General features: G+C 48.1%; 2 protein-coding genes across 4 annotated transcripts; both read left to right on the top strand.

The window, feature by feature from the left end:
* Nucleotides 1–725: 725 nt before the first annotated feature.
* On the top strand, nucleotides 726–16,036 carry mdga2a (MAM domain containing glycosylphosphatidylinositol anchor 2a). Of its 3 annotated transcripts, none has more exons than XM_089004142.1 (18): nucleotides 726–1,028; nucleotides 1,118–1,319; nucleotides 3,426–3,565; nucleotides 3,899–4,073; nucleotides 4,151–4,347; nucleotides 5,523–5,655; nucleotides 5,721–5,993; nucleotides 7,282–7,611; nucleotides 7,703–8,032; nucleotides 8,103–8,375; nucleotides 12,034–12,182; nucleotides 12,254–12,431; nucleotides 12,505–12,525; nucleotides 13,739–13,894; nucleotides 14,799–14,942; nucleotides 15,012–15,136; nucleotides 15,203–15,302; nucleotides 15,416–16,036. In XM_089004142.1, exons 2-18 carry the CDS (start codon nucleotides 1,244–1,246, stop codon nucleotides 15,502–15,504), a joined length of 2,889 nt encoding a protein of 962 aa, XP_088860268.1. In that variant the 5' UTR covers nucleotides 726–1,028; nucleotides 1,118–1,243; the 3' UTR covers nucleotides 15,505–16,036. The 3 variants fall into 3 exon arrangements, with proteins under 3 accessions (XP_088860268.1, XP_088860267.1, XP_088860266.1); XM_089004141.1 differs by having other exon boundaries at nucleotides 1,115–1,319; XM_089004140.1 differs by having other exon boundaries at nucleotides 726–1,319.
* Nucleotides 16,037–16,170: 134 nt separating this feature from the next.
* LOC148894099 (SUN domain-containing protein 3-like) lies at nucleotides 16,171–27,032 on the top strand. Its single transcript, XM_089004143.1, has 9 exons — nucleotides 16,171–16,838; nucleotides 18,848–18,938; nucleotides 20,144–20,328; nucleotides 20,662–20,705; nucleotides 20,798–20,951; nucleotides 22,664–22,782; nucleotides 24,353–24,526; nucleotides 24,603–24,692; nucleotides 25,662–27,032. The coding sequence occupies exons 2-9, from the start codon at nucleotides 18,850–18,852 to the stop codon at nucleotides 25,773–25,775; spliced, it is 969 nt and encodes a 322-aa protein (XP_088860269.1). The 5' UTR covers nucleotides 16,171–16,838; nucleotides 18,848–18,849; the 3' UTR covers nucleotides 25,776–27,032.
* The last annotated feature ends 357 nt before the right edge of the window (nucleotides 27,033–27,389 follow it).

The raw sequence follows: 27,389 nt of genomic DNA, 5'->3' as shown, positions 1-27,389 counted from the left end.
TTTGAAATGCGCTTATAGATTTAATGTATTATTATTATTGTAATTATGTTTACTTTAATACAAACAAATAGTCTTATATTCATATTCTCCATATAAATGCCCAGCGGATAAATGTCAATATAGCATAATCACTACTACCTGTAGCTTGCTATCTATTAGCTCTAGCTAGCTATCTATTAGCACTAGCTAGCTAACTATTAGCTTTCTGTTAGATATAGCTAGCTATTTAAGAACTATCTAGCTAGCTTTCTGTCTATTTGAGTTACTTCCGGGTTGAGTGAACGCTGTCGCGTGTGGCCGCCGCTGCTCACCCACACAAAAACTTATCCTGTGACTTTGACAGTTTTGAAAGCCGCTTAGAAATGAAATTTATGATTGTTATTAGCTAGTTAGCTCCTTTTCTATCTATTTAGGTTACTTCCTGGTTGAGTGAACGCTGGCGCGTGTGGCTGCCGCTGCTCATCCACAGAAAAACTGTGATTGTAAAGTGACCTTGAGAGTTTTGAAAGGCGCTAAGAAATGAAATGTATTGTTATATTAATATTATAATTGGATTTGCCGTTATTAGTCTCGCAGTGGAGAAATGTACATTTGACAGCAGCAAAGTGATGAAAGTAGAAAAACAAAATACAGGAGCTGCTGGAAAGGCAGCCGCTCTCGCGGCGCCGTCTTGAAGTCAAAAGACCCCCCCAACTCACGTTGAAATCGAAGATTCACTCAACTGACTTGGCATCCGCTATCCCCTTTTTACTCTGAAAATCCAAACCGGAAGTAGGTCGGCGGCGCATTACGGGCGACTTTCTTCTTCCTCTGACGTCACACCGGTCAAATCCACCGACACCAGCGGCACCCGGCGAGCCAACGAGCGGAGCGCCGCTCCATCTTCACGCCGACTCTGCTCGCCTCTCGGCGGCCTGGCGGAGCGCGACGAGCCGCCCGCAACCGGACCGCGGCCCGTTCGCCCGACGTTGCGCCGAGGGCCTGCCCGGGGATGAGCGGGACCACCTGACGGTCGGCCGGCGTGAGAGGTGGGAGGGGGGCGCTCGCGGGGGCGCCTCGGCTGCCTTGGGATGTTTGCATGAGACGCCGACACCGGGCGCGACTCTGCTCCGAGGAGGAGGAACGAGAGGACGACGACGACGACGACGCGACGCGGAGGAGGAGGAGGAGGAGGAGGTCGGGGCGGGCTCGAGCCTCTGCGGGAGGCCGGACGACCAGCTCGTCCCCGGGGGAGGATGTGAAGATGGGACCGCTGGTGGCGCTCGTGTGGCTCTGGAGCGGCTTCGTGCGCGGCGGCGTGCACGCGCAGGGGGTGTACGGTAAGCGCGCGAACACCCGCGGGCACGCGCGCGCACACGCGTGACCTCGCCGCGGTTGACGGCGTGCACGCGCGCCTCCAACAGGTAGACCGCCTGCGGCGTGCGCCTGTCAACCGCCCCTTAGTGACGTCACAGAGGGGGAGCCTCGACCCCCCCCCCCCTCCCCTCGGGCGGGAAACACCTGTCAAGGTCACCTGACATCCACCGGAGGGAAAGTGGCACTGCGGACGATTGAGCCGAACACTTCCGGTGCGAGCTCACGTGACCCTCGTGGAATGGCATGTCATGTCACGTCACCGGCGCTCGCTGCCGTGTGAGCGCCTGTGCGCGTGCGCGTGCTCGGTGGGGATTAGGCAAGAACATCTGCGCCAACAGCTAAGCCAACAAAATGGCTGAAAACAACCCACCCAAATATTATTTCCCCATTGAAATGAATGGAAATGCAATTAATCCGTTCCAGACCCCCCCCCCATGGTACGTTTTTCTGATTTAACCCACTCACCCCCCCCCCCCCCCAACAAAAAGCTCATTTTGGTCATTTTTCCTCCTGAAGTTTAATCAATACTAAAATATTGTCAAGCAATAAACCTGCAATTCACATCATAATCCCCCCATGATCGAGATGTGAACATTTTATTTTGAAAGAGCTTTAAAGACAAAGAGTGAAAGGCCATCTCGTGCTTTGCTATTTTTAGAACAGACATGCTCTTTTTTTGGGGGGGGGGGTCCCCACCGACCCCCAATTTCATCATTGGAAGTATGCTGCGGAGCGCGAACACGCCAAAGTGAGTCACCTGCTGCTTCTTGCGTACTCACGTGACCAGTCCAGTCGGGGCTGATTGCCTTGCAGGTGTGTGGATGGGTGGTGGGCGTGTCCATTGCAAGCCACCTTTTGACTGACAGCTCACCGGCGCTGGCTCAGCCGCTCTCCGATTGGTTGAGCGCTCGACCAGAACGCGCGCGCCCGCCTTCCATTCATCATTCGGTCCTCTGGGGAGGGGCGCCATTACGTATGCACGAGATTGTGGCGCTTCCAGCCAATGAGGCGGCAGCGGTTATTTTTGTCCGGCCCACTGACTGAATGCGGCGTCCTCGACCCACAAATAGAAAATAATGGCGGTTGGTGGTCTTATGTAACGCCGCCAGGGGGAGGTGTGACACCCCGTAGACGCCCAAATCACCCCCGCTCATTTTTTTTCACGCCTGCTTGATGACATCATCAGTCAGAGGAGATAAAAAAAAAGGACCAAATCTAAAAATAGAAGCGACAAAGTAGGACATCCTTGAAGTCCCCCCGCCCCTCCATTTTCACCTTCATCCTCTTGCTCATCTTCCTCGCAGCATTTATTTCGACCCCCCGCCCAATCTCGAGCTTGACATTGGGTGTGTTTGCTGTACTTCCTGTCCCGTGACATCACTTCCTGTTTCACATAAAGTGGACTTTTCCCATCCGAGGACGCCAAATGTCACTCACATGTCACGATGACGTCACTAGGGGGGGGGGTCATATCTGTCATGTCATGGCATTTTTTTCCCCATGCAGGCAATCAGGGATGCGTTGCCATGGTGATGGTTAAAAAGCTCAATAATAATAATAATCATGCATTTGATTTCTAAGCACCTTTCAAAACTCTCAAGGTCACTTTACAGTCACATAATCATTTTTTTTTGTGGGTGAGCGGCTGCAGCCTTCACTCAACCCGGAAATAACTCAAATAGAGAGAAAGCTAAGGAGTTAATAGATAACTAATAGATAGCAAGCTAGCTAGTTAGACAGCTAATAGATAGCGAATAGCTAGATAGCTAGGTTGCCAGCAACTGTGACCCCGTTCAACCGGGAATAACTCAAATAGATCAAGTTAGCTAGCTAGCTAATAGATAGCAAATAGCTAGCTAGCTGGATAGCTAGCCAGCTAGATAGCGATAATATAGTTCTTTAACAACAGCTGAAGCTGGAACAAAGCGCTAACATGGGGAAAAAAGGGAAATGCTGCCCCCTTATGGAATGGAAAAAAACACTGCCAGAGCCAGCGATGTATCGGCACCCAAGCATGCAAAAACAACCCGAACAAATTCTCAAATACTGTGTGTGTGTGTGTTGGATAGCGCCACCTAGCGTACGCATCGTGCACTCGGGACAAGCTTGCAACGTGGAGGAGGAACGCCACAGCGAGCGAGTCTACACCATCAGAGAAGGAGAAACGCTGGAACTGCTCTGCCTGGTGACCGGACACCCGCGACCGCAGGTCAGCGAGCCTCAATTTGGCGGTGGGCGTCGAGGGTCTGGAGGACACCAAAGCGGCCCGGCCGCCAAGCCGTTGCAGTCCGTTCCGGCCAAGGAGCTCTCGGCTCCATCTTTTTTCCGCTAGCTTACTGCGCTACGCTAGCTGTGGCTAACCTTTGTTCAAAACGGAGCCGTACATTTTGAGCGGAGGTTAGCCAACAGCTAGCTCACTGTGCTCCGCTAGCTTAAAATGGACGGCTCTGTTTTGAGCGGAGGTTAGCCACAGCCAGCTTACTGCGCTACGCTAGCTGTGGCTAACCTCCGCTCAAAACTTAGCTTGCGCTTGCGGCAACAGGTGCGCTGGACCAAGACAGCCGGCGCGGCTTCGGAGCGCCAAGGCGACGCGGGGCCGCTCAACGACACGCTGAAGATCGACAGCATCCAGCGCCACCAGGGGGGGCGCTACTACTGCAAGGCGGACAACGGCATGGGGACGCCCGCCATCCGCTCCATCCGGGTGGACGTCTACTGTGAGGACGCCGTCTTCCCGTCCCGGGCGGCCTCCCGCAATGGCTGATGGTCCGGGGGGTGGGGGGGGTGTGAGCAGTTCTGGACCAGCCTCTGATCACGGTGCACCAGAGTGTGGGCGAGGCCAAGGAGCTGTTCTACTCGGAGCGGACGGTGTTCCTGCGCTGCGTGGCCGCCGCTAACCCGCCCGTGCGCTACACGTGGAGGAGAGGTCGCCAGGTCTTGTCGCAGGGCGACGACGCCGGCGTGGACATCTACGAGCCTTTCTTTACCCAGGTGGGCTGCCGCGCTTATTAGCCATCTATCTAGCTAGCTAGCTATCTTTTGGCTATGTAGCTAGCCAGCTATTTGAATCGGGAAACATATTAGCTATCAGGCTAGCTCGCTATCTATTAGCCATCTATCTAGCTAGCTATCTTTTAGCTATATGGCTAGCTAGCTATTTGAGTCAGGAAACATATTAGCTATCGAGCTACCTCGCTATTTATTAGCCATCTATCTATCTAGCTAGCTATCTTTTAGCTATATGGCTAGCTAGCTATTTGAGTCAGGAAACATATTAGCTATCGAGCTAGCTCACTATCTGTTAGCCATCTATCTATCTAGCTAGCAATCTATTAGCTATATAGCTAGCTTGGTATATGAGTCAGGAAACATATTAGCTATCTAGCTACCTCGCTATTTATTAGCCATCTATCTATCTAGCTAGCTATCTTTTAGCTATATGGCTAGCTAGCTATTTGAGTCAGTAAACATATTAGCTATCTAGCTAGGTCACTATTTGTTAGCCATCTATCTAGCTAGCAATATATTAGCTATATAGCTAGCTAGGTATATGAGTCAGGAAACATATTAGCTATCTAGCTACCTCACTATTTATTAGCCATCTATCTATCTAGCTAGCTACATTTTAGCTATATAGCTAGCTGCCTATTTGAGTCAGGAAACATATTAGCTATCTAGCTAGCTCACTATCTTTTAGCCATCTATCTAGCTTGCTATCTATTAGCTATCTTTTAGCTATATGGCTAGCTAGCTATTTAAGTCAGGAAACATATTAGCTATCTAGCTAGCTCACTATCTTTTAGCCATCTACCTATCTAGCTTGCTATCTATTAGCTATATAGCTCGCTAGGTATTTGAGTCAGGACACATATTAGCTATCTAGCTAGCTTGCGATCTATTATCCATCTAACTAGCTAGCTGTCTATTAGCTAGATAGCTAGCTATCTATTTGTTTCAGGAAACATATTAGCTATCTAGCTAGCTCGCTATCTGTTAGCCATCTATCTATCTAGCTAGCTAGCTCACTGTCTGTTAGCTATCTATCTCGCCAGCTATCTGTTTTGTTTCAGGAAACATATTAGCTATCTAGCTAGCTATCTATTAGCTATATAGCGACCCCCTCTCCCCCAGCCGCGAAGACCAACCCAACCGGTGGCATGTTTCAGGGCGAGACCAAGATCCTGAAGCTGAAGAACTTGCGCCCGCAAGACTACGCCGACTACACCTGCGTGGCCTCCGTCCGGAACGTGTGCGACATCAGCGACAAGACGGCGCGCTTCAGCCTCAACAACAGGACGGGTGGGGACCGAGGCGGGTGGGCGGGGCTCGTTGCGTCGCTAACGGGTCGTGTTTTTCCCCGCCAGCCCCGCCCTCCATCAAGCTGGTCCCGGACGAGCCGCTGGTGGTGAACCCGGGCGAGGCGGCGACCCTGGTGTGCGCGGCGTCCGGCGGCGACCCCCCGCCCGCCCTCAGCTGGCTGCGCCCCGGCGGGGGGCCTCTGCCCAAGAGGAGCGTGACCCGGGGGGGCGCGCTCACCATCCCCGCCGTCACCGTCGACGACGCCGGCGCTTACACCTGCCTGGGCGACAACAACGTAGGCAACGCCGCCAGGAAGTCGGCCAACATCCTGGTTCGAGGTGCGTTTCCGTGGAAACGGGTTCCGGTGGGTACGTTGGCACCCCCCCCCCTCCTCAATTTGCCACCCTGAGAATTTTCTTCTTTGCAAAATGAGGAGCGTGATTTGTTAGCACCCTCTGTTGGGTACTAACAAAACTGCAAGCACTAAACAACATCCGTTATTGGCTAATAGATAGCGAGCTAGCTAGATAGCTAATATGTTTCCTGACTCAAATAGCTAGCTAGTTATATAGCTAATAGATAGCTAGATATATAGATAGATTGCTAATAGATAGCAAGCTAGCTAGATAGCTAATATGTTTCCTGACTCAAATAGCTAGCTAGCTATATACCTAATCGATAGCTAGATAGATAGATGGCTAATAGGTAGCGAGCCAGCTAGATAGCTAATACCTTTCCTGACTCAAATAGCTAGCTATCTATATAGCTAATCGGTAGCTAGCTAGACAGATAGATGGCTAATGGATAGCGAGCTAGCTAGCTAATACATTTAATGACTCAAATAGCTAGCTATATAGCTAATTGATAGCTAGCTAGATAGATAGATGGCTAATAGATAGTGAGCTAGCGAGATAGCTAATATGTTTCCTGACTCAAATACTTAGCTAGCTATATAGCTAATAGATAGATAGATAGATGGCTAATAGAGAGCGAGCTAGCTAGATAGCTAATATGTTTCCTGACTCAAATATTGGATATTGGATATTGGATATGCCTTTATTAGTCTCACAGTGGAGAAATTTACATTTCACAGCAGCAAAGTGATGAAAGGAATGAAAGTAGAAAAACGAAATACATGAGCTACTGGAAAGGCAGCCACTCTCGCGGCGCCGTCTTGAAGTCAAAAGAACAAAAAAAATAAAAAAAAATAGCTAGATATCTATATAGCTAATCGGTAGCTAGCTAGACAGATAGATGGCTAATAGGTAGCGAGCCAGCTAGATATATAATACCTTTCCTGACTCAAATAGCTAGCTATATAACTAATTGATAGCTAGCTATATAAATAGATGGCTAATAGATAGCAACCTTGCTGGATAGCTAATATGATTCCTCACTCAAATAGCTAGCTAGTTATATAGCTAATAGATAGCTAGATATATAGATAGATGGGTAATAGATAGCGAGCTAGCTCGATAGCTCATATGTTTCCTGACTTGACTTGAAGATTTCATCGGTGTGTTAACGTTATCAATTGACCTTTTTAATTTGTTTGACCAAATTCTTGTTAATTTGACTCCAAATGATGTCTATGAAAAACAGATTGGTCGCCCGTTTGTCACTCAGGTCTGCGCAAGGCTCGCTTCTGGATCACGCCGGATCCGTACCACAACGACGACCACATCCGGATCGGGCGCGAGGTCAAGATCAGTTGCCAGGTGGAGGCCACGCCCCCCGAGGAGCTGCGATTCGATTGGCTGAAGAACGGACGCCCGCTGCGCAGCTCCGAGCGAACGGTGGTCACGCACGCCGACGCCGACCTGTCGCCGGGCGTCACTAATCTGGACATCATCGACCTCAAGTTCACCGATTTCGGCACCTACACCTGCGTGGCGTCCCTCCGGGACGGGGGGACGCCCGAGATCAGCATAGACGTCAACATCTCGTCCACCACGGGTGAGCGGGCGAGGGGCCGGGCGAGGGGCCGGGCGGTCGACTCCGACGGTCCGCCTCGGTAATCGAGCCCTCGGGCCTCCCGCCGTCGCAGTTCCGCCCGAGCTGACGGTGCCCGGCGGGCGTTCTCACATCATCGCCCGGGAGGGCGAGGCGGTGGAGCTGCAGTGTTTGGTGTCGGGCAAACCCAAGCCGCTCATCCTGTGGTCCCGCCTGGAGGACCGTCCCGCCGAGACGTCCGGCGGGGACCCCCCCGAGGACCCCCCCGAGGACCGGGACGGCCCCCTCGCCGAAAGCCACGACGGCGTCCTGCGATTGGCCAACGTGACCCGGGAGATGGGCGGGGCTTACCGCTGCCGGACCGGCCGCTACAACGGCTTCAACGTCAAACCCCGGCAGGCTTTGGTGCGGCTCCTGGTGCAGTGTGGGTAACGCCGGCGCCGCCCGACCTTTGGCCCCTTCGCGCCGGCTTATCTGGCCCGCTTCGTCGGCAGTCCCGCCGGCGGTGGAGCCGGCCTTCACTGAGGTCCGGCAGGCCCTGGGTCGGGCCTTCTCGCTGAGCTGCCGGCTGCTGCGCGCCCAGCCGGCCCGCCTGCTGCGCTACGAGTGGAAGCTGGGCCCTCGCCTGCTGACCGTGGGCCAGTTGGACCGGCGCCGCCACGAGACGCACTACCAAGTGCGGGCGCTCAACCGCGAAGGCTACGGCGAGTACACCTGCGACGTCAGCAACGAGGCCGGCGCCGGCAGGTGCACCTTCCTGGTCACCGGTGAGTCCACTTTGACAAAAGCGGCCTCTTAGTAGTACATTTCACAGCAGCAAAGTGAACAAAGTAAGCGGAAAGGAAAGGAAGAAATATAAAATACAGGAGCTGCTGTAAAGGCAGCCACTCTCGCGGCGGCCATCTTGAGGTCAAAACAACAACAAAAACGAAATAACAAATAATGTGACACAATTCAAAAGACACAATCTTAAGCACTTTTGTCGTGTGAAGCAATTCCAAAGGATAAAAGTGTCCTTTTCACCGGTGGATCAGGGACGTTCATGGTGGAATGTGCACGTCTGCTACAAGCTAAATGTTGAAAGCAAACACGAAGCATTAGCATCCATTGACAAAAAAATATTAGCTGTCTCCCATCTCCTGTCCCACGTTGATCCGCTTCAATTCCGAGCCGCGACTCCCAGTTTCACATCCGCACTGACGCCCCTTGCTTCTCTTCAAGCCCTGCATCCATCCACCCGGGGGGGGGGGGGGGGGGAGACATTATTGATTTTCTTCCGGGTTGGCGTGTGCGACTGTTATCTAGCTGACTAGCTAACTGATTATTAGCTAGATATCTAGCTTTCTATCGATTTGAATTACTTCCGGTTTAAGTGAACGCTGGTGCGTGCAGCTGCTATCTAGCTGATGAGCTAGCTATCTATTAGCTATCTACTAGCTAGCTAGCTTTCTATCGATTTGAATTACTTCTGGTTTAAGTGAACGCTGGTGCGTGCAACTGCTATCTAGCTGACGAGCTAACTATCTATTTGTTAGCTAGCTAGCTTTCTATCTATTTGAGTTACTTCTGGGTTGAGTGAACGCTGGTGCGTGCGGCTGCTATCTAGCTGACCAGCTAACTGTCTATTAGATATTGATTGGCTAGCTAGCTAGCTTTCTATCTATTTGATGATGATGATTATTATTATTATTATTATTATTATTATTATTATTATTAAATCAGCCGGATGTGAGCTTTAGCTGATAATGAAGATTTTAGCTTCTCTGAAATGAAATCCGCCACCGAGTCGCATCAGAAGGCCTGACATTTATCTGCAAGGAGGGGCTTACCGCCCCCACAACGGCGCCCCCCGCCTCCCGCGCATACACACTAAGCTTCTAAGCTCCTCCCACTTGAAGCATTAAATTGCCCCCCGCCCTGTTTTTTTTCCTCGCAAAAGCTCCTTGGAGGTTGCCTGTCAGCATGTGAGTTAAGCTTCTTAGCGCCGCAGTTCTTTGATCAAGAAAAAGTCATCTCAGCAACCGGCTCGGGTCAAAGGTCAGGACGGTCATGGTTGCCGGGACCCCCCGCCAGAAGATGGCGGCGGGTTGATGCCTTCGCAATAGCGGTTGGCGATCCGGCTGCAAAGAGCCGTTTTCATTTCTAATGGAAGTCAAACGGACCAATCGGGTGGGGATTTTCTTGTAAACTGCCGCTGTCACCATGGCGACAGCCCAGTCGACCAATCAGCACTCTCCTCCCTTTTTCTTGGTCTTTAAGGATGGGGAGGATTTGGACCAGTCCCATCGTGTGCGCTCGTATTCGACTAATAATAATAATCATCATCATCATCAATAATAATAATAATCATAATAGATTTCATTGATAAGTGCCTTTCAAAACTGTCAAAGTCACTTTACAGTCACAGGATGTTTTTATGTGGGTGAGCAGCGGCAGCCACACGCGCCAGCGTTCACTCAACCCACTCATAGACAGTTAACTAGCCAGTTAATAGATAGCTAAAAGCCAGCTTTCTAGCCAGCCACATATTTAATAGATTGCTCGCTAGCGAGCCAGCTAATAAATAATAATAAAATAGTAATAATAATAATAATAATAATAAAAATAATAATAGATTTCATTGATAAGCGCCTTTCAAAACTCTCAAGGACACTTTACAGTCACAGGATAAAGTTTTGCAGTGGGTGAGCAGCGGCAACCACACGCGCCAGCCTGAAAGCAACTCAAATAGATAGAAAGCTAGCTAATAGATAGCTAATAGCTAGCTAGAAGGCCAGCTAGATACCAAATAGAGAGCTAGCTAGCTATAATAATAATAATACATGTCATTTCTCAGGTATATAGCTAGTAGATAGATAGATAGCTATCTAGTAGATATAGTTTAAGTGGATCGTTCACGCCTGCCTGAAGGGAGTTGCTGGAAAAGGTGGTGGGCAGGATGCGGAGGGTCCGGTAGGATTTTCCATGCCCTTGTCTTGGTTCTTTCAGTGAGCAGTGCAATGACCATCGAGGCGCTGCCAAACGCTTTTTAATTTTGTGCACTTACACATACTCGACACTAGATGGCAGTGCCACTCTTTTGGTCCAAAAACATTTCTCCCCCAAAAAATACGAATAATAATAGATTTCATTTATAAGCGCCTTTCAAAACTCTCAATGTCACTTTAGTCACAGAATACGTTTTTCTGTGGGTGAGCAGCAGCAGCGGCAGCCAAATGCAAAAGCGTTCACTCAACCCGGAAGTAACTCAAATAGACAGAAAGCTAGCTAGTTAGCTAATGGATAGCAAATAAATAGCAAATAGATAGCCAGATAGCCAACGGCTAGACAGCCAGCTAGACAGCTAATAGCTAGCTAATGAATACCAAATAAATAGCGAATAGATAGCCAGATAGCCAAAAGCTAGCCAGCTAGACAGTTTTCAGCTAGACAGCTAATAGCGAACTAGCTAGCTAATGGATAGCAAAAAATAGCAAATAGATAGCCAGATAGCCAACATCTAACCAGCCAGCTTGACAGTTAATAGCTAGCTAGCTAATGGATAGCAAATAAATGGCGAATAGATAGCCAGCTAGACAGTTTACAGCCAGTCAGCTAGACAGCTAATAGCTAGCTAATGGATTGAAAATAAATAGCAAATAGATAGCCAGATAGCCGACAGCTAGCCAGCCAGCTAGACAGCTAATATATATCTAGCTCACTAATGGATAGCAAATAAATAGCTAATAGATAGCCAGATAGCCGACAGCTAGACAGCCAGCTAGACAGCTAATACCTATCTAGCTAGCTAATGGATAGCAAATAAATAGTGAATAGATAGCCAGATAGCCAACGGCTAGCCAGCCAGCTAGACAGCTAATAGCTAGCTAATGGATAGCAATTAAATAGCGAATAGATAGCCAGATAGCCAAAAGCTAGCCAGCTAGACAGTTTGCAGCCAGTCAACTAGACAGCTAATAGCTAACTAGCTAGCTAATGGATAGCAAATAAATAGCGAATAGATAGCCAGATAGCCAACAGCTAGCCAGCCACCTTGACAGCTAATAGCTAGCTAGCTAGCTAATGGATAGCAAATAAATAGCAAATAGATAGCCAGATAGCCAGCTAGACAGTTTACAGCCAGTCAGGTAGACAGCTAATAGCTAGCTAATGGATAGCAATTAAATAGCAAATAGATAGCCAGATAGCCAGCTAGACAGTTTACAGCCAGTCAGGTAGACAGCTAATAGCTAGCTAATGGATAGCAATTAAATAGCAAATAGATAGCCAGATAGCCGACAGCTAGCCAGCCAGCTAATATCTAGCTAGCTAGCTAATGGATAGCAAATAAATAGGTAATAGATAGCCAGATAGCCAACAGCTAGCCAGCCAGCTAGCTAATGGATAGCTAATAAATAGCTACGGTGTGCGTCGTCCGTGCGGCAGGGAAGGCCTACCCCCCCGAGTTCTACTACGACACTCCCGGCGCGCTGTGGCAGAACCGCCCCCGCACGTACGGTTTCACGCTGCAGTGGACCCAGATGGAGCCCGCCGGCGTCGACCGCATCCTGGCCTACCGGCTGGGCATCCGCCAGGTGACGCCGGACCCGTACGGGGGCCCGTTCGTTAGCTAACGCTAACCTGAGCTAGCACGCGTTTGCGGCAGGTGGGGCAGGGCCGCCTGTGGGAGCAGCAGATCCCCATGGAGGCCAACATCCTCAAGGGGGAGCTGCTGAGCCACAACCTGACGGAACTGGTCAAGCCCGAGTCCTACCTGGTGCGCCTGACGCCCATCACGCGCTACGGCGAGGGCGACGCCAGCGAGCGCGTCATCGCCTACAGCGGTAATTGTGCTTCCCGCCGCCGTCGCCGCTCACGCCTTCGCGCTAGCTCACGGGCGCCGTCTTTCCTCCACAGCGCCGGTCAATCCGCACCTACGTGAGTACTCCTCTGTCATTGGACCACAGCCAATCACAGCGCCCCCATTCATGAGTCGCCCCCCAGGCTCTGCAGTGGGGGGATTTACATCATCGTCTGGCACGTGGGCTCCCTCTAGTGGCGAGCCGACGAATGGCCGCATGAATTTGACAAAGCACCACTGAATGTTTTTAATGAATGTAATACGAAGGGTGAATCGTTTGAATGTGTGTGTGTGTGTGTGTGTGTGTGTGTGTGTGTGTGTGTGTGTGTGTGTGTGTGTGTGTGTGTGTGTGTGTGTGTGTATGCGCTTTTTTGTATGACTACTCTTGTGAGGACCACTAACATTTTATGATAATAATAATAATCATAATAATCACAATAATAATAATAATGATAATACATGTCATTTCTAAGCGCCTTTCAAAACTTACAAGGTCACTTTACAGATATGTTTTTCTGTGGGTGAGCAGTGGCAGCCACACGCGCCGGCGTTCACTCAACCCGGAAGTAACTCATATAGATAGCAAGCTAGCTAGCTAGCTAATAGTCAGTCAGCTAGCTAGATAGCCAGTCAGTTACATAGTGAATAGATAGCTAGCTGGATAGCAATTAGCTAGCCAGATAGCAAATAGTTATACCATACGTAGTGAGGACATTTTTGACAAGTGAGGACCTTTTGGCCGGTTCTCACAAGTTTTTCATTCTACGGGCTTCTCGAGGGTCTATATATGCATCGGTTAAAGTTTCAGAGAAGTCCTCACAAATTCACCCAAAATGATTTTTTTGGTGTGTATTTTCATTTCACTTGGGTACACACGCTTTTGACTCAGTGTGTGTTTATGTGTGTGTGTTTAATGAGAGGAAAAAGTTCATACCACAAAAAATAAAACGATATTTTAACCAAATTCAGCACGGGGGTGAGGACTTTGAATGTAGCCATACAGAAACCTCATTCCTGCTGTTATTTCAGTTTCAAGTCCACTTTTTAATTTCTCTGTTTTGAAAGAAGATGAAAGACATTTAGTCTTCAAATGGAACACGAGTTCTTCTCTAAATAAGAACTAAAGACGACCTCGCAAAACCATTGAAGCAGGAATGTGTGTGTGTGTGTGTGTGTGTGTGTGTGTGTGTGTGTGTGTGTGTGTGTGTGTGTGTGTGTGTGTGTGTGTGTGTGTGTGTGTGTGTGTGTGTGTGTGTGTGTGTGTGTGTGTGTGTGTGTGTGTGTGTGTAGGGGAGTTCCAGTGCACTTTCGAGGACGAGGCCTTGTGTCTCTTCTCTCAGGACAAAAGTGACGACTTTGACTGGACGCGCCACAGCGCCGCCTCCCGCGACACCAAGTACACGCCCAACACCGGACCCAGCGCCGACCGGCGCGGCTCCAAGCAAGGTCACACACGCACACACAAACACAAAAATAGGGATGGTTCAAAGCATTGGCAGAATATCGGAAACAAACCCTTCCTAAAGTGGCTACTGTTAGCCGAAATAATAATAACAATCATAATAATAATACATTTAATTTATAGGCACCTTTCCAAACTCTCAAGGTCACTTTCGCTAGCTAGCTAATAGATAGCTAAGTAACTCGGATAGAAAGCTAGCTAGCTAATCGATAGCTAACTGATAGCTAGCCAGGCCTTCACTCAACCCGGGAGTAACTCAGATAGAAAACTAGCTAGCTAATAGACAGCTAAGTAACTCGGATAGAACGCTAGCTAGCTAATAGATAGCTAACAGATAGCTATCTAAGCCTTCATTCAAACCGGGAGTAACTCAGATAGAAAGCTAGCTAGCTAAGTAACTCGGATTGAAAGCTAGCTAGCTAATAGATAGCTAGCTAGGCCTTCACTCAACCCGGGAGTAACTCAGATAGAAAGCTAGCTAGCTAATAGTCAGCTAATAGATAGCTAAGTAACTCGGATAGAAAGCTAGCTAGCTTGCTAATAGATAGCTATCTAGGCCTTCATTCAAACCGGGAGTAACTCAGATAGAAAGCTAGCTAGCTAATAGACAGCTAATAGATAGCTAAGTAACTCGGATAGAAAGCTAGCTAGCTAATAGGTAGCTAGCTAGGCCTTCACTCAACCCGGGAGTAACTCAGATAGAAAGCTAGCTAGCTAATAGACAGCTAATAGATAGCTAAGTAACTCGGATAGAACGCTAGCTAGCTAATAGGTAGCTAGCTAGGCCTTCACTCAACCCGGGAGTAACTCAGATAGAAAGCTAGCCAGCTAATAGACAGCTAAATATATCAAATAAAATGGCCAAACGGATCTGGCGGCGTCCCACAGGGTACTACGTTTACATCGAGACGTCGCGGCCCCGATTGGAAGGCGACAAGGCCCGCCTCCTGTCGCCCTCCTTCCACGTCGGCTCCAAAGGCGGCGCCCCCTACTGTTTGGCCTTCTATTACCACATGTACGGCAAGCATATAGGTGAGTGGGCCAGGGGGCGTGACCCCGGCGTGACCTCGGCGTGACCTCACCTCCCCGCTTTGGCCGCAGGAGCGCTGAGCGTTTTCCTGCGGCAAAAAGGCGCGGCGGAGCTTTCCGTGTGGGGCCGCAGCGGCAACCAGGGCGACCAATGGCGCCGCGCCGCCATCAACATTCGCCCCGCCGCCGACTTCCAGGTAATTTGAGCGGCAAAACGTTGACGTGGAATGAAACAAAGATGGCGCTGGGTGTGCGTCCGTCAGGTGGCGCTGGAGGGGGTGCGCGGCGCGGGCATCGAAGGCGACGTCGCCCTGGATGACGTCACCATCCAGGAGGGCCAATGCCAAGACCCGCCGTCCAACAGTGAGTCAAGGCGCCCGCCTCTCGCACTTGCCATCCCGCTCGCGTCCTCTGAAACTGAGGCCGCGCGGCAGCCATCTTGCGTTGCCTCCGCCCATTTCGCGTCTCCCTCGCAGATCTGATCTCGCTGGCGCCGCCCCGCCGGCCTGGCAACTGGCTGCTGCCCGTCACCCTAAGCTTGACTCTGATTGGACGACACAGGTGACATCACCGTGACAACCGCTCCCGCCTTCCACCATGAGGCAGACGCCGTTCTTTGGCGGCTGTTAGCTTAGCATTCTTTCCCGGTTGTTTGGCAACGGCGAGCCGGCCGAACCTCCTTCCCACATCAAGCCGTCGCAGGAAAAGGACGCCAAACCGCACACGAAAAAATAAACACGTCTGTGAACATAAAACACGCGCGCGCGCGCGCACACACAAACGCAGACGCGCGCGATCGTTCGCCGTGACACTCAAGTGCCTTGAGACCTTTGCAGGAGTTGGCCGTCGCCTCGAACGCTAAACGGAGGGGCGGGAACGGCGGCAAAAGGGACGTTCCCGATTTTTAGGATGAACGCCTTTCCCACGAGATCAAGTCCAAGGTGTGGAACTTGATTGAATCAAGCACAACAACGACAAACTCGAGAAATATCCCATAAAAATTGCGCCAGGACGGCTCGCTTTTGGCGCCTCTTTTACTTCCGCATGTTTGACAAAGCAAACGTTGGACTGGACACAATAAAAGTGATTTTTTGGGGGGGGTCAAGTTTACTCGATGACGTCATCACCCTGGTTGCCAACGGCGAATGGGCGGGAAGCTTTTACCATTTATCGCCACTAGAGGGAAGCAGCGGCTCTTTCCTCGGGTTTGACGACAAGTATCACAGCGAGAAACGCGTGGCCTTTCATTTATCGAAGCAGTTTGCTATTTCGTGACACGCTGCGAGCTAAAAATGAACATATAGGTCGCTGAAGCTGTTAAGGGTCTACTCGTGAGTGAATCAGAGTCTTTCCCTTTATTTTAGATCAAAGTTCGCGAAGTTTCGCGCCTATTCAAAGTCAGCTTTATTGTCCAATATGCTAATATGCATGACGGGCAGCACAGATGAAATTACTGTCCTCTAGGACCCAGCATGCCTAATTGTGACCCAAATGTTAATGGCCTCCAAACGAAAAGCTGCCCTGTTGGGGCCTTTGATCGCAAAGGATTTTTGTCTCGGAGAAAGTTCGGTTTTCGTCCCCGTTCGGGACTTCGCCAGCACGCGCCGCTCTCGCTCGCTTTGAGTCAAAGCGATGGCGTCAGGCGTCACAGGTGACGTCACTGACGCGCGTCAGGTGAGGCTGCGGCGGCGGCCCTTTTTTTGCGCGCGCTCGCGCGAGACGACGACGACGAGCTTCTCCCGAGCGAGCTCCCGGCCCAAAATGGCGGCTCCCGCCGGTTAGACGCCCAGGCAGTAAGTTGGCAAAGCGCCTCGCGAGTCGCCTGACTCGCGTCACGGGGGGTCCAATCGACTCCCCTTACACCGAGAAGAAGACACTAGAAAGCGACTAGGTCCAAATGTGAGTAAAAAAAAAATAGAAAAATGCTACTTCAGCAAGCTTTGTTGGGGCGCCGGATGGGGGCGGGGCTTGGGGGACGTCACCTCTTCGAATTTTGACGTCACGCGTCTTGTCAGCGACGGACTTTCAATGGTTGCGAGACAAATAATAAATTTCATTTATAAGTGCCTTTCAAAACTCTCAAGGACACATTCGTAGAACGCATCATTTTCAGTACTATTCAGGGTCCTCCATACACAATTTTAACACCCATGTACATTTTTAATGTTTATTCAATAATTTTTTTTTGTGGGTGAGCAGCGGCTGCCACACGCGCCAGCGTTCACTCAAGTTTTAATAACTGAAATAGAAAGTTGGCTAGCTAGATAACTAATAGATAGCAAATCTATAGCTAGCGAGATAGCTAATAGATAGCAACACGAGCCAGCATTCACTCAACCCGGAATAACTCAAATAGATAGAAAGTTAGCTATTGATAGCTAATAGCAAATCTATAGCTAGCTAGATAGCTAATAGATGGCAACCCAAGCCAGCGTTCACTCAACCCAGAATAAGTCAAATGGATAGAAAGTTAGCTAGCTATATAGCTAACAGATCTATTTAAGTTATTCCGGGTTGAGTGAATGCTGGCGCATGTTGCTATCTATTGGCTATCTAGCTAGCTAGCTATAGATTTGCTATCTATTAGTTATCTAGATAGCTAACTTTCTGAGTTATTCCGGGTTGAGTGAACGCTGGCTCGTGTTTATATCTAAAATTAGCTATAGATGGCTAATATCAAATCTATAGCTAGCTAGATAATAGCTAGCAACACGAGCCAGCGTTCACTCAACCCAGAATAAGTCAAATAGATAGAAAGTTAGCTAGCTATATAGCTAACAGATCTATTTAAGTTATTCCGGGTTGAGTGAACGCTGGCGCATGTAGCTATCTATTGGCTATCTAGCTATAGATTTGCTATCTATTAGCTATCTAGATTGCTAACTTTCTATCTGAGTTATTCCGGGTTGAGTGAACGCTGGCTCGTGTTGCTATCTAAAATTAGCTATAGATAGCTAATAGCAAATCTATAGCTAGCTAGCTAATAGATAGCAACACGACCCAGCATTCACTCAACCCAGAATAACTGAAATAGATAGACAGTTAGCTAGGTATATAGCTAACAGATCTATTTGAGTTATTCCGGGTTGAGTGAATGCTGGAGCATGTTGCTATCTATTGGCTATCTAGCTAGCTAGCTATAGATTTGCTATCTCTTAGCTCTCTAGATTGCTAACTTTCTATCTATTTGAGTTATTCCGGGTTGAGTGAACACTGGATCGTGTTGCTATCTAAAATTAGCTATAGGTAGCTAATAGCAAATCTATAGCTAGCTAGCTAGCTAATAGATAGCAACACGACCCAGCGTTCACTCAACTCAGAATAACTGAAGTAGATAGACAGTTAGCTAGGTATATAGCTAACAGATCTATTTGAGTTATTCTGGGTTGAGTGAATACTGGCGCATGTTGCTATCTATTGGCTATCTAGCTAGCTAGCTATAGATTTGCTATCTATTAGCTATCTAGATTGCTAACTTTCTATCTATTTGAGTTATTCTGGATTGAGTGAACGCTGGCTCATAAATAGAAAGTTAGCTAGCTAGATAGCTGATAGATAGCAAATCTATAGCTAGCTAAATAGCTAATAGATAGCAACACGAGCCAGCGTTCACTTAACCCGGAATAACTCAAATTGATAGAAAGTTAGCTCGCTAACTAATAGATAATTAATAACATCAAAACTGAAGATATTGTTGCACGACACTGCCAGAAAGAAGTTCACAATCTGAACCGACCGAAAAAAGGAGCCAAGGAAAACTGAAATCGCCCCTCCCAAAAAAAGTGTTTTGGGAGCTTTTATTTGTTCTATCCGTGAAGAATCCGCCACTCTCGTGGTATGCGGTGCACTGCGTCGACAAACTGTTGTTTGACCTCTAACCCCCGCATGCGTCCTCTTGTGTCGGGCAGCCATGATAAGAAAAAGTTCCCGCCTGGAGTCATCGGGCTACTACAGCAGCGACGGGCAGCCCGTCATCTCGTACAAGGAGACGCCGTACAGGTACGCAGGTGTGTTCACGTTGGCGCACGTTTGGTCCACCGCGTGTCGCACCCTCGTTCCCGCGTCAACGCGGCCGCCATATTGGATGTGTCACGATGTGGGATCCCGATTCAGAAGAAGCAATTATAAAAAGAAAACATTTGATTTCTAAGCGCCTTTCAAAACTCTCAAGGTCACTTTACAGCCATGGGATTGGTTTTTCTGGGCGTGAGCAGCGGCAACCACACGCGCCAGGGTCCAGTCCACCCAACCTGGAAGTAACTCAAATAGATAGAAAGCTCCCTAGCTAGCAGTTAATAGATAGCTAAGAGAGCTAATAGATTGGTAGTTAGCCAGCTAGAGAGCCAATAGATAGGTAGTTAGAGTTAGCTAGCTAGCTAGCTAGCAAGATAGCTAATAGATAGCAAATAATATTAATAATCTATTTCATTCGTAAACGCCTGTCAAAACTCTCAAGGTCACAGGATAAGTTATTCTTTGGGTGAGCAGCGGCAGCCACATGCGTCAACTCAACAAGGAAGTAACTCAAATAGTTAGAAAGCGAGCTAGCTAGCTAATATATGGTTAGCGAGATAGATATATAGCTATTCAGCAAATAGATAGTCAGCTAGATAGCTAGATAGATAGCTATAAAGCTAATAGATAGCCAGCTAGGTAGCTCATAGATTGCCAGCCAGATAGCTAGCCAGCGAGCAAGATAGCTAATATATGGCAAATAGATAGCTAGCCAGCCAGCTAGGTAGCTCATAGATTGCCAGCCAGATAGCTAGCCAGCGAGCAAGATAGCTAATATATGGCAAATAGATAGCTAGCCAGCCAGCTAGTTTGCTAACAGATAGCCAGCCAGATAGCTAGCCAGCCAGCTACATAGCTATAGAAGTAATTCAAACAGATAGGATAGCTAATAAATAGCTATTAGCTAGCTATCTGGCTTTCTATCTATTTGAGCTAGTCTATTTGAGCTATACTAATATTTGATCTATTAGCGAATTGCTTCCAACTGTGAGAGGATAATTTTGCGGGTGATTATTCTGACTTCACTTGTGGTTTTTCAAGTGTGACCTGTGACCTTTTAACAAATTAAAACGTGCAGCAGTTGGCTACCCTGCCACATCCAATATGGCCGCCGCATCACCGTAAGGGTAGCGCTTGTTGCATATGACGTCGACTCCGCCGCCGCCGCCGCTCTCGTCCCGTGGCCACAGGAAGCTGTGGACTCGGAGCCGCGCTCAGCCGCGCCCCCGCAGGGTCGCCACGGACCACGGCAAGAACGACGCCCCGCGGTCCGGCGGTCCCGTCGGAGACGTCAGACCGGCGCCCCGAAGAAACCGAGCGTTGCGCTTGGCACGCAATTACCTCATCCCCATTTGCATCCCCATCGTCTGGATCTGTGAGTACTTTGCAATCGGACTCAGAGAAACCCCAATGGCGCCGCTTGTAATCACAACAATACATTTCATTTCGAAGCGCCTTTCGAGCCTCTCAAGGTCACTTTACAGTCACAGGAGAAGTTTTTCTGTGGGTGAGCAGCGGCAAGCACACGCGCCAGAGTTCACTCAACCCGGAAGTAACTCAAACAGATAGAAAGCTAGCTAGCCAGCCAACAGAATGCAAGATAGCTAGCTAACTAGATAGCTAATATGTTGCTTGTGCGGTTCTTGGCCCACAAGGGGGACCGGCGAATCCTTTCCGGTCTCACGGCTCCTTCACTTCCTGTTTGCAGTGTGCGAGCCGTTTGTTCGCCAGATGATGGGTTCCTCCAACTTGGTACGTTAGCGTTGTTCGTCGCTAGCGAGCGGCCAAGCCCCTCCCCCTCACGCGCCGAGTTCTGTAACACCGCCCCCCTGCGCTCTGGGCAGCTCTCCGGACGCGGCAACGAGCTGTTGGAGGAAGTTTACGGAAAGTACAACGAACTCAAGGCCCTTCTCAACAACTACGAGGAGCTGCTGATGCGCAAAGATGACAAGGTGCCGCTGTGGGCGACCATTCCCAACTACGCCCTCAAGTCAGCGGGTGAGTAGGATTGATAAGAATACTCATCCATTTCATTTCTAAGCGCCTTTCAAAACTCTCAAGGTCATTTTACAGTCACAGGACCGTTTTTCCTGTGGGTGAGCAGCGGCAGCCACACACGCCCGCGTTCACTCAACCCGGAAGTAACTGAAATGGATAGAAAGCTAGCTAGCTAATGGATAGCTAGCTAGATAGCTAATATGTTTTTCTGTGGGTGAGCAGCGGCAGCAACACGCGCTAGCGTTCACTCAACCCGGAAGTAACTCAAAAAGATCGAAAGCTAGCTAGATAGCTAATATTGAACGGTCCCGTTGGCACGCCACAAAAAAGCCGGAAAAACTGCAAAGTCTCCTACATGGATGGACGACGATGGCAGACGCGGGACCGCTGGGACAAACGCGACATTGATAGGCTACAAAGCGGCCCACAAATGCTAGATAGGTATATAGCTATTCCGCAAATAGCTAGCTAGCTAGATAGATAGATAGATAGATAGATAGATAGATAGATATTCAGCAAATATACAGCTAGATAGCTTGCTATTCTGCAAATAGATAGTTAGCGAGATAGCTAGCTATCCAGCTATTCAGAAAATAGATAGTTAGCGAGGTAGCTAGCTATTCCGCAAATAGTCGGCTACATAGCTAGCTATTCAGCAAATAAATAGTCAGCTAGATAGCTAGCTAGATAGCTACTGAGCAAATAGATAGTCAGCTAGTTAGCTAGCTATTCAGCAAATAGACAGTCAGCTAGATAGCGATCTAGATAGTGAGATGGCTATTAAGCTAATAGATAGCCGGCTAATTAGATCATAGATTGCCAGCCAGCAAGAATATATAGCAAATAGCTAGCTACCTCGTTACCTAGCCAAATAGATAGCTAGCCAGCCAGCTAGTTAGCTAATAGATAGCCACCCAGATAGCTAGCCAACCAGCTAGATAGCCATGGAAGTAACTCAAACATATACGCTAATAGATAGCTAATACTTAGCTATCTAGTTTTCTATCTATCTGAGCTATTCAGCTAGCTAATATTTTAGCTACTAGCTAATTGCGTCCATGTGTGAGATGAGAATTTTGTGGATGATTACTTTGACTTCACTTCTGGTTTTTCAACTGTGACCTGTGACCTTTTAACAAATTAAAAACTATTCGGACTGCATTTGGCTACCCTGCCACAGAGCTAATACACTGAGTAGCTAGCTAGCTAATAGATAGCTAATAGATAGACAGCCAGATAGATAGCTAATAGATAGCCAGCTAGCTTCCAGATAGCTAACTGATAGCTACCCAGCTGGATCGATAGCTAATAGTAAGGCAGCTAGCTAGCTATACATCTAATAGATAGCCAGTTAACTAGCTCGCTAATAGATAGCTAATCGATAGCTAGCTAGATAGTTTTTTTTTTACCTAATAGCTAGCTAGCTCGATAGTCAGTTAGCCAATACACTGAGTAGTGATATAACTATCTAGGTGGTTAGCTATCTAGCTAGCTATCTTTTGACTCGATCTATTAGCGATCTACTGGCTGGTTGGCTAGCTTTCTATCTATTTACTCCCCGGTTGTGTGAACGCTGGCGCGTGTGGTTGCCGCTGCTCAACCACAGAAAACTTGAGAGTTTTGAAAGGCGCTTCGAAATGAAATGTATGATTCTTATTATCGCCGCCCAGCTTGACGGAGCCGCCGCGGCGCCCGTTTTGCTTTGTGATCAGGCGCCAGCGTGGTGTGCAGCGCCACGTCGCCGTCCTACAAGGTGAAGACGGCCCACCTGTCCTTCCTGGGCCTGCAGTTGGACATTGGCCAGGCCGTCCGCTCCAAAGTGGTCATCGAGGTAAGCGCCCGGGAACCGCGTCGGCGTTGGTTCCTCAGGGCATTTCAGGGCTGAACCCGGGCAACCGCTGGGCCTTCGCCGGCCTGCGGGGCAACCTGACGGTGGCCCTCTCGCACCCGGTGCTTGTCACCAGCGTCACCCTGGGACACTAATAGACAGCTAATAGATAGCTAAGTAACTCTGATAGCTAATAGATGGATAACAGAAAACTAGCTAGGCCTTCACTCGACCAGGGAGTAACCCAGATAGAAAGCTAGCTAGTTAATTGACAGCTAATAGGTTGCTAAGTAACGCGGATAGAAAGCTAGCGAGCTAATAGATAGCTAACAGATAGCTAGCTAGGCCTTCACTCAACCCAGCAGTAACTCAGATAGAAAGCTAGCTAGCTAGCTAATAGACAGCTAATAGGTTGCTAAGTAACTCGTATAGTAAGCTAGATAGCTAATAGATAGCTAACAGATAGCTAGCTAGGCCTTCACTCAACCCAGGAGTAACTCCGATAGAAAGCTAGCTAGCTAATAGACAACTAATAGATTGCTAAGTAACTCAGATAGAAAGCTAGCTAGCTAATAAATAGCTAATAAATAGTTAAGTAACTCAGATAGAAAGCTAGCTAGCTAGCTAATAGATAGCTAACAAATAGCTAGTTAGTTCTTTACTCAACCTGTTAGTAACTCAGATAGAAAGGTAGCTAGCTAATAGATAGCTAAGTAACTCATATAGAAAGCTAGCTAATAGATAGCTAGCTAGGCCCTCACTCAACCCGGGAGTAACTCAGATAGAAAGCTAGCTATCTAATAGACAGCTAAGTAACTTGGATAGAAAGCTAGCTAGCTAGCTAGCTAATAGATGGCTAACAAATAGCTAGTTAGTTCTTTACTCAACCTGGGAGTAACTCAGATAGAAAGGTAGCTAGCTAATAGACAGCTAATAGATAGCTAAGTAACTCATATAGAAAGCTAGCTAATAGATAGCTAGCTAGGCCCTCACTCAACCCGGGAGTAACTCAGATAGAAAGCTAGCGAGCTAATAGGCAGCTAAGTAACTTGGATAGAAAGCTAGATAGCTAGCTAATATATAGCTAACAAATAGCTAGTTAGTTCTTTACTCAACCTGGGAGTAACTCAGATAGAAAGCTAGCTAGCTAGCTAATATATAGCTAACAAATAGCTAGTTAGTTCTTTACTCAACCTGGGAGTAACTCAGATAGAAAGCTAGCTAGCTAGCTAATAGATAGCTAACAAATAGCTAGTTAGTTCTTTACTCAACCTGGGAGTAACTCAGATAGAAAGGTAGCTAGCTAATAGACAGCTAATAGATAGCTAAGTAACTCATATAGAAAGCTAGCTAACAGATAGGTAGTTCGGCCTTCACTCAACCCGGGAGTAACTCAGATAGAAAGCTAGCGAGCTAATAGACAGCTAATAGATAGCTAAGTAACTCGGATAGAAAGCTAGCTAGCTTATAGATGGCTAACATAGCTAGCTGAAAGTGTTCATCGAGGTAAGCGTCCGGAACCGCATCGGCGGCGGCCCCTCCTTGCCCTCACCCGTCGCCGTTGGTTCCTCAGGGCAATTCGGAGCTGAACCCGGGCAACTGCTGGGCCTTCGCCGGCCAGCGGGGCAACCTCACGGTGGCCCTCTCACACCCGGTGCTCGTCACCAGCGTCACCCTGGGACACATCGCCAAGAACATCTCGCCCACCGGCGACATCCCGCACGCGCCCAAGGAATTCTCCGTCTACGTGAGTTCGCCCGCCGATCCACCAATCCACGAATGGACGACCGTTCGCGGTCGATGACGCCGATTGGTCGTCGTAGGGTTTGACGTCTTCGGATTCCGCCGCCATCAAATTGGGAAGCTTCAAGTACGCGCGCAACGGGCCCGCGTTCCAGAACTTCCGAATAGCCGTGAGTACGCCGCCGCCGCCGGATGGGAGAAAGCAAATCTTTTTTTTAATTTTTTTTTTAAATGTTACATATAATAATAATCAATTTCATTTCTAAGCATCTTTCAAAACTCTCATGGTCACTTTACAGTCACACGATAAGTTTTTCTGCAGGTGAGTAGTGGCAGCCACATGCGCCAGCGTTCACTCAACCCGGAATAACCCAAAAAGATAGAAAGATAGCTAGCTAGCTAGCTAGCTACTAGAATGCTAGATAGCTAAGAGATGGCTAGCTAACTTGATAGCTAATATGTTTCCTGACTCAAATACCGGTAACATCCGACTTACGACTGAGTTTGTTCCCACCAAACGGTCATAAGTCGAAATGGTCGTAAGTCGAAATGGTCGTAAGTCGAAATCCATTCAAAATGCTGAATCGAGACTCGGAGGCTAAATGACTGGCAAACTCCCCGCCTCTGGTGCCATCACGCGGTCGATTGCTGCGTGAGTGAGATGCTGGCTGGCTGGCCAAAATTGTTGTACGCGTTGCCGGCCTGCTAGCGCGTTGCGGTGCCGGGCGTAGAATCAAAATTTGTAAATCATAATAATAACCTGTCTCTCCACAACCCTCAAGCTTCCTGGCCTCCTGGAGCTCATTAGCTATCAAGGTAGCAAACTATATATTAGCTAGAGAGCTAGCTATTAGCAATATAGCTAGCTATTTGAGTCAGGAAACATTAGCTAGCTAGTTAGTTAGCTATCTATTAGCTATCTAGCATTTTATTAGCTAGCTAGCTTTCAATCTTTTTGAGCTATTCCGGGTTGAGTGAACGCTAGTGCTTGTGGCTGCCGCTGCTTACCCACAGAAAAATCCTGTGACTGTAAAGTGACCAACCTTGAGAGTTTTGAAAGGCGCTTAGAAATGAAATGTATTATTATGATTATGATTATTGGTTATGATGATGATGATTATTGATTATTATTGTGGCAGGACAAAGGCGCCGGCGCCAGTAAGCACGTGACGCTGAGCGTGGACAGCAACTGGGGCGACGCCACCTACACGTGCCTCTACAGCTTCAAGGTGCACGGGCAACTGCCGCCCTGAGCGCACGCCCGGACTCGCCAGGCGTCCAAACGGGTGCTTGTTCTGCTCGCCGCGACCTTTGACCTTTTGTGTTAACGCACCGGCACTTTCAAGGCTTGCTTTCAGCGTGCTCGCTGGCTCAGCTCGCCATGCCGCCGCACTTTGCACTTTACGTCCGACATGTGAAATACCGTGTATTTCCACTTTTAATATAATAATAATATTTTACATTTCTTTTAATCACATGGACATTTTAAAACTTTTTTTTTTTGGGAGGGGGGGGACAACGCAAGACTTTGTGGCTTCCTTGATTGTGAGAGAGTATTTTTAGATTGGAGCTAGCTAGCTAATAATGCAAATTTCCCCCTTGTGGGGCTAATCTATTAGCTATCGAGATAGCTAGCTATCTATCTAGCTAGCTATCTAGCTAGCTATTTGAGTCAGGAAACATATTAGCTATCTAGCATTCTATTATCTAGCTATCTGTTTGAGTTACTTCTGTAGCTATCTAGCTGGCTGGCTAGCTATTTGGCTGGCTATCTATTAGCTAACTAGCTGTCTGGCTAGCTATCTATTTGGCTAGCTACCGAGATAGGTAGCTATTTGCAATCGATTTGCTATATATTAGCTATCTTGCTGGCTGGGTTGCTATGTGGCTAGCTATTTGGCTGGCTATCTGGCTGCCTATCAGCTAACTAGCTGTCTGGCTAGCTACCTAGATAGGTAGCTATTTGCAATCGATTTGCTATATATTAGCTATCTTGCTGGCTGGGTTGCTATGTGGCTGGCAATCTATGAGCTATCTAGCTGGCTATCTATTAGCTTAATAGCTATCTAACTGACTATTTGCTGAATAACTGTATATCTATCTAGCTAGCCATCTATTAGCTAGCTAGCTTTCTATCTTTTTTGAGTTACTTCTGGGTGAGTGAACGCTGGCGCATGTGGCTGCCGCTACTCGCCCACAGAAAATTCTCCACTGTGAGACTAATAAAGGCATATCCAATCCAATCCAATATCCAATCCAAAAACTGATCCTGTGACTAAAGTGACCTTGAGAGTTTTGAAAGGCACTTATAAATGAAACAGATTATTATCATTATTATTATTATTACTAGCTAGCTATTAGCTATCTTGTTGGCTACATGGATGGCTAGCTAGCTAATTCAGTCAGGAAACATTAGCTATCTATTAGCTAGCTAGCATTCTATTAGCTAGCTAGCTAGATTTCTCTTTTTGAGTTACTTCCGGCTGCCGCTGCGTGTGGCTCACCTGCAGAAATACTGATCCTGTGACTAAAGTAACCATAAGAGTTTTGAAAGGCACTTATAAATCAAATGTATTATTATTATTATTGTATTATTACCGCTTGTTTGCTCATCATGACAAGAGCGATCATGTCCTGGTCCATCCAAATAAAGACAGTCCCATACTTATGCAGTATTTTGTTCGCAATCAAACAAGTCAAACGTGACAGGAAGAGGAAAGGAAAGAAAGAAGTAGAAAAACAAAAGACAGGAGCTGCTGGAAAGGCAGCCATTCTCGCGGCACCATCTTGAAGTTAAAAAATAAATAATATGACAACACAAAGACACAGAGAGTCATTCATTCTTCAGCACTTGCTGTACCCTCTGT

This window comes from Hippocampus bargibanti, linkage group LG09 (assembly GCF_051943395.1).
Source record: "Hippocampus bargibanti isolate YZ-2025 linkage group LG09, ASM5194339v1, whole genome shotgun sequence".
NCBI classification, from domain to species: domain Eukaryota; kingdom Metazoa; phylum Chordata; class Actinopteri; order Syngnathiformes; family Syngnathidae; genus Hippocampus; species Hippocampus bargibanti.
Note: the sequence above shows the minus strand (reverse complement) of the source record. Positions and strands in the feature narration are given on the sequence as shown.

Bases quoted from the DNA above. Each gene is read 5' to 3' on its own strand.
- mdga2a (XM_089004140.1), top strand. From the start codon at position 1,079: ATGAGACGCCGACACCGGGCGCGACTCTGCTCCGAGGAGGAGGAACGA. The intron at 8,376-12,033 runs GTGAGTCCACTT...TCCGTGCGGCAG, and splicing joins GTGCACCTTCCTGGTCACCG to GGAAGGCCTACCCCCCCGAG. The intron at 14,943-15,011 runs GTGAGTGGGCCA...CTTTGGCCGCAG, and splicing joins CATGTACGGCAAGCATATAG to GAGCGCTGAGCGTTTTCCTG.
- LOC148894099 (XM_089004143.1), top strand. From the start codon at position 18,850: ATGATAAGAAAAAGTTCCCGCCTGGAGTCATCGGGCTACTACAGCAGC. The intron at 20,952-22,663 runs GTGAGTAGGATT...CTTTGTGATCAG, and splicing joins CTACGCCCTCAAGTCAGCGG to GCGCCAGCGTGGTGTGCAGC. The intron at 24,527-24,602 runs GTGAGTTCGCCC...TGGTCGTCGTAG, and splicing joins CCAAGGAATTCTCCGTCTAC to GGTTTGACGTCTTCGGATTC.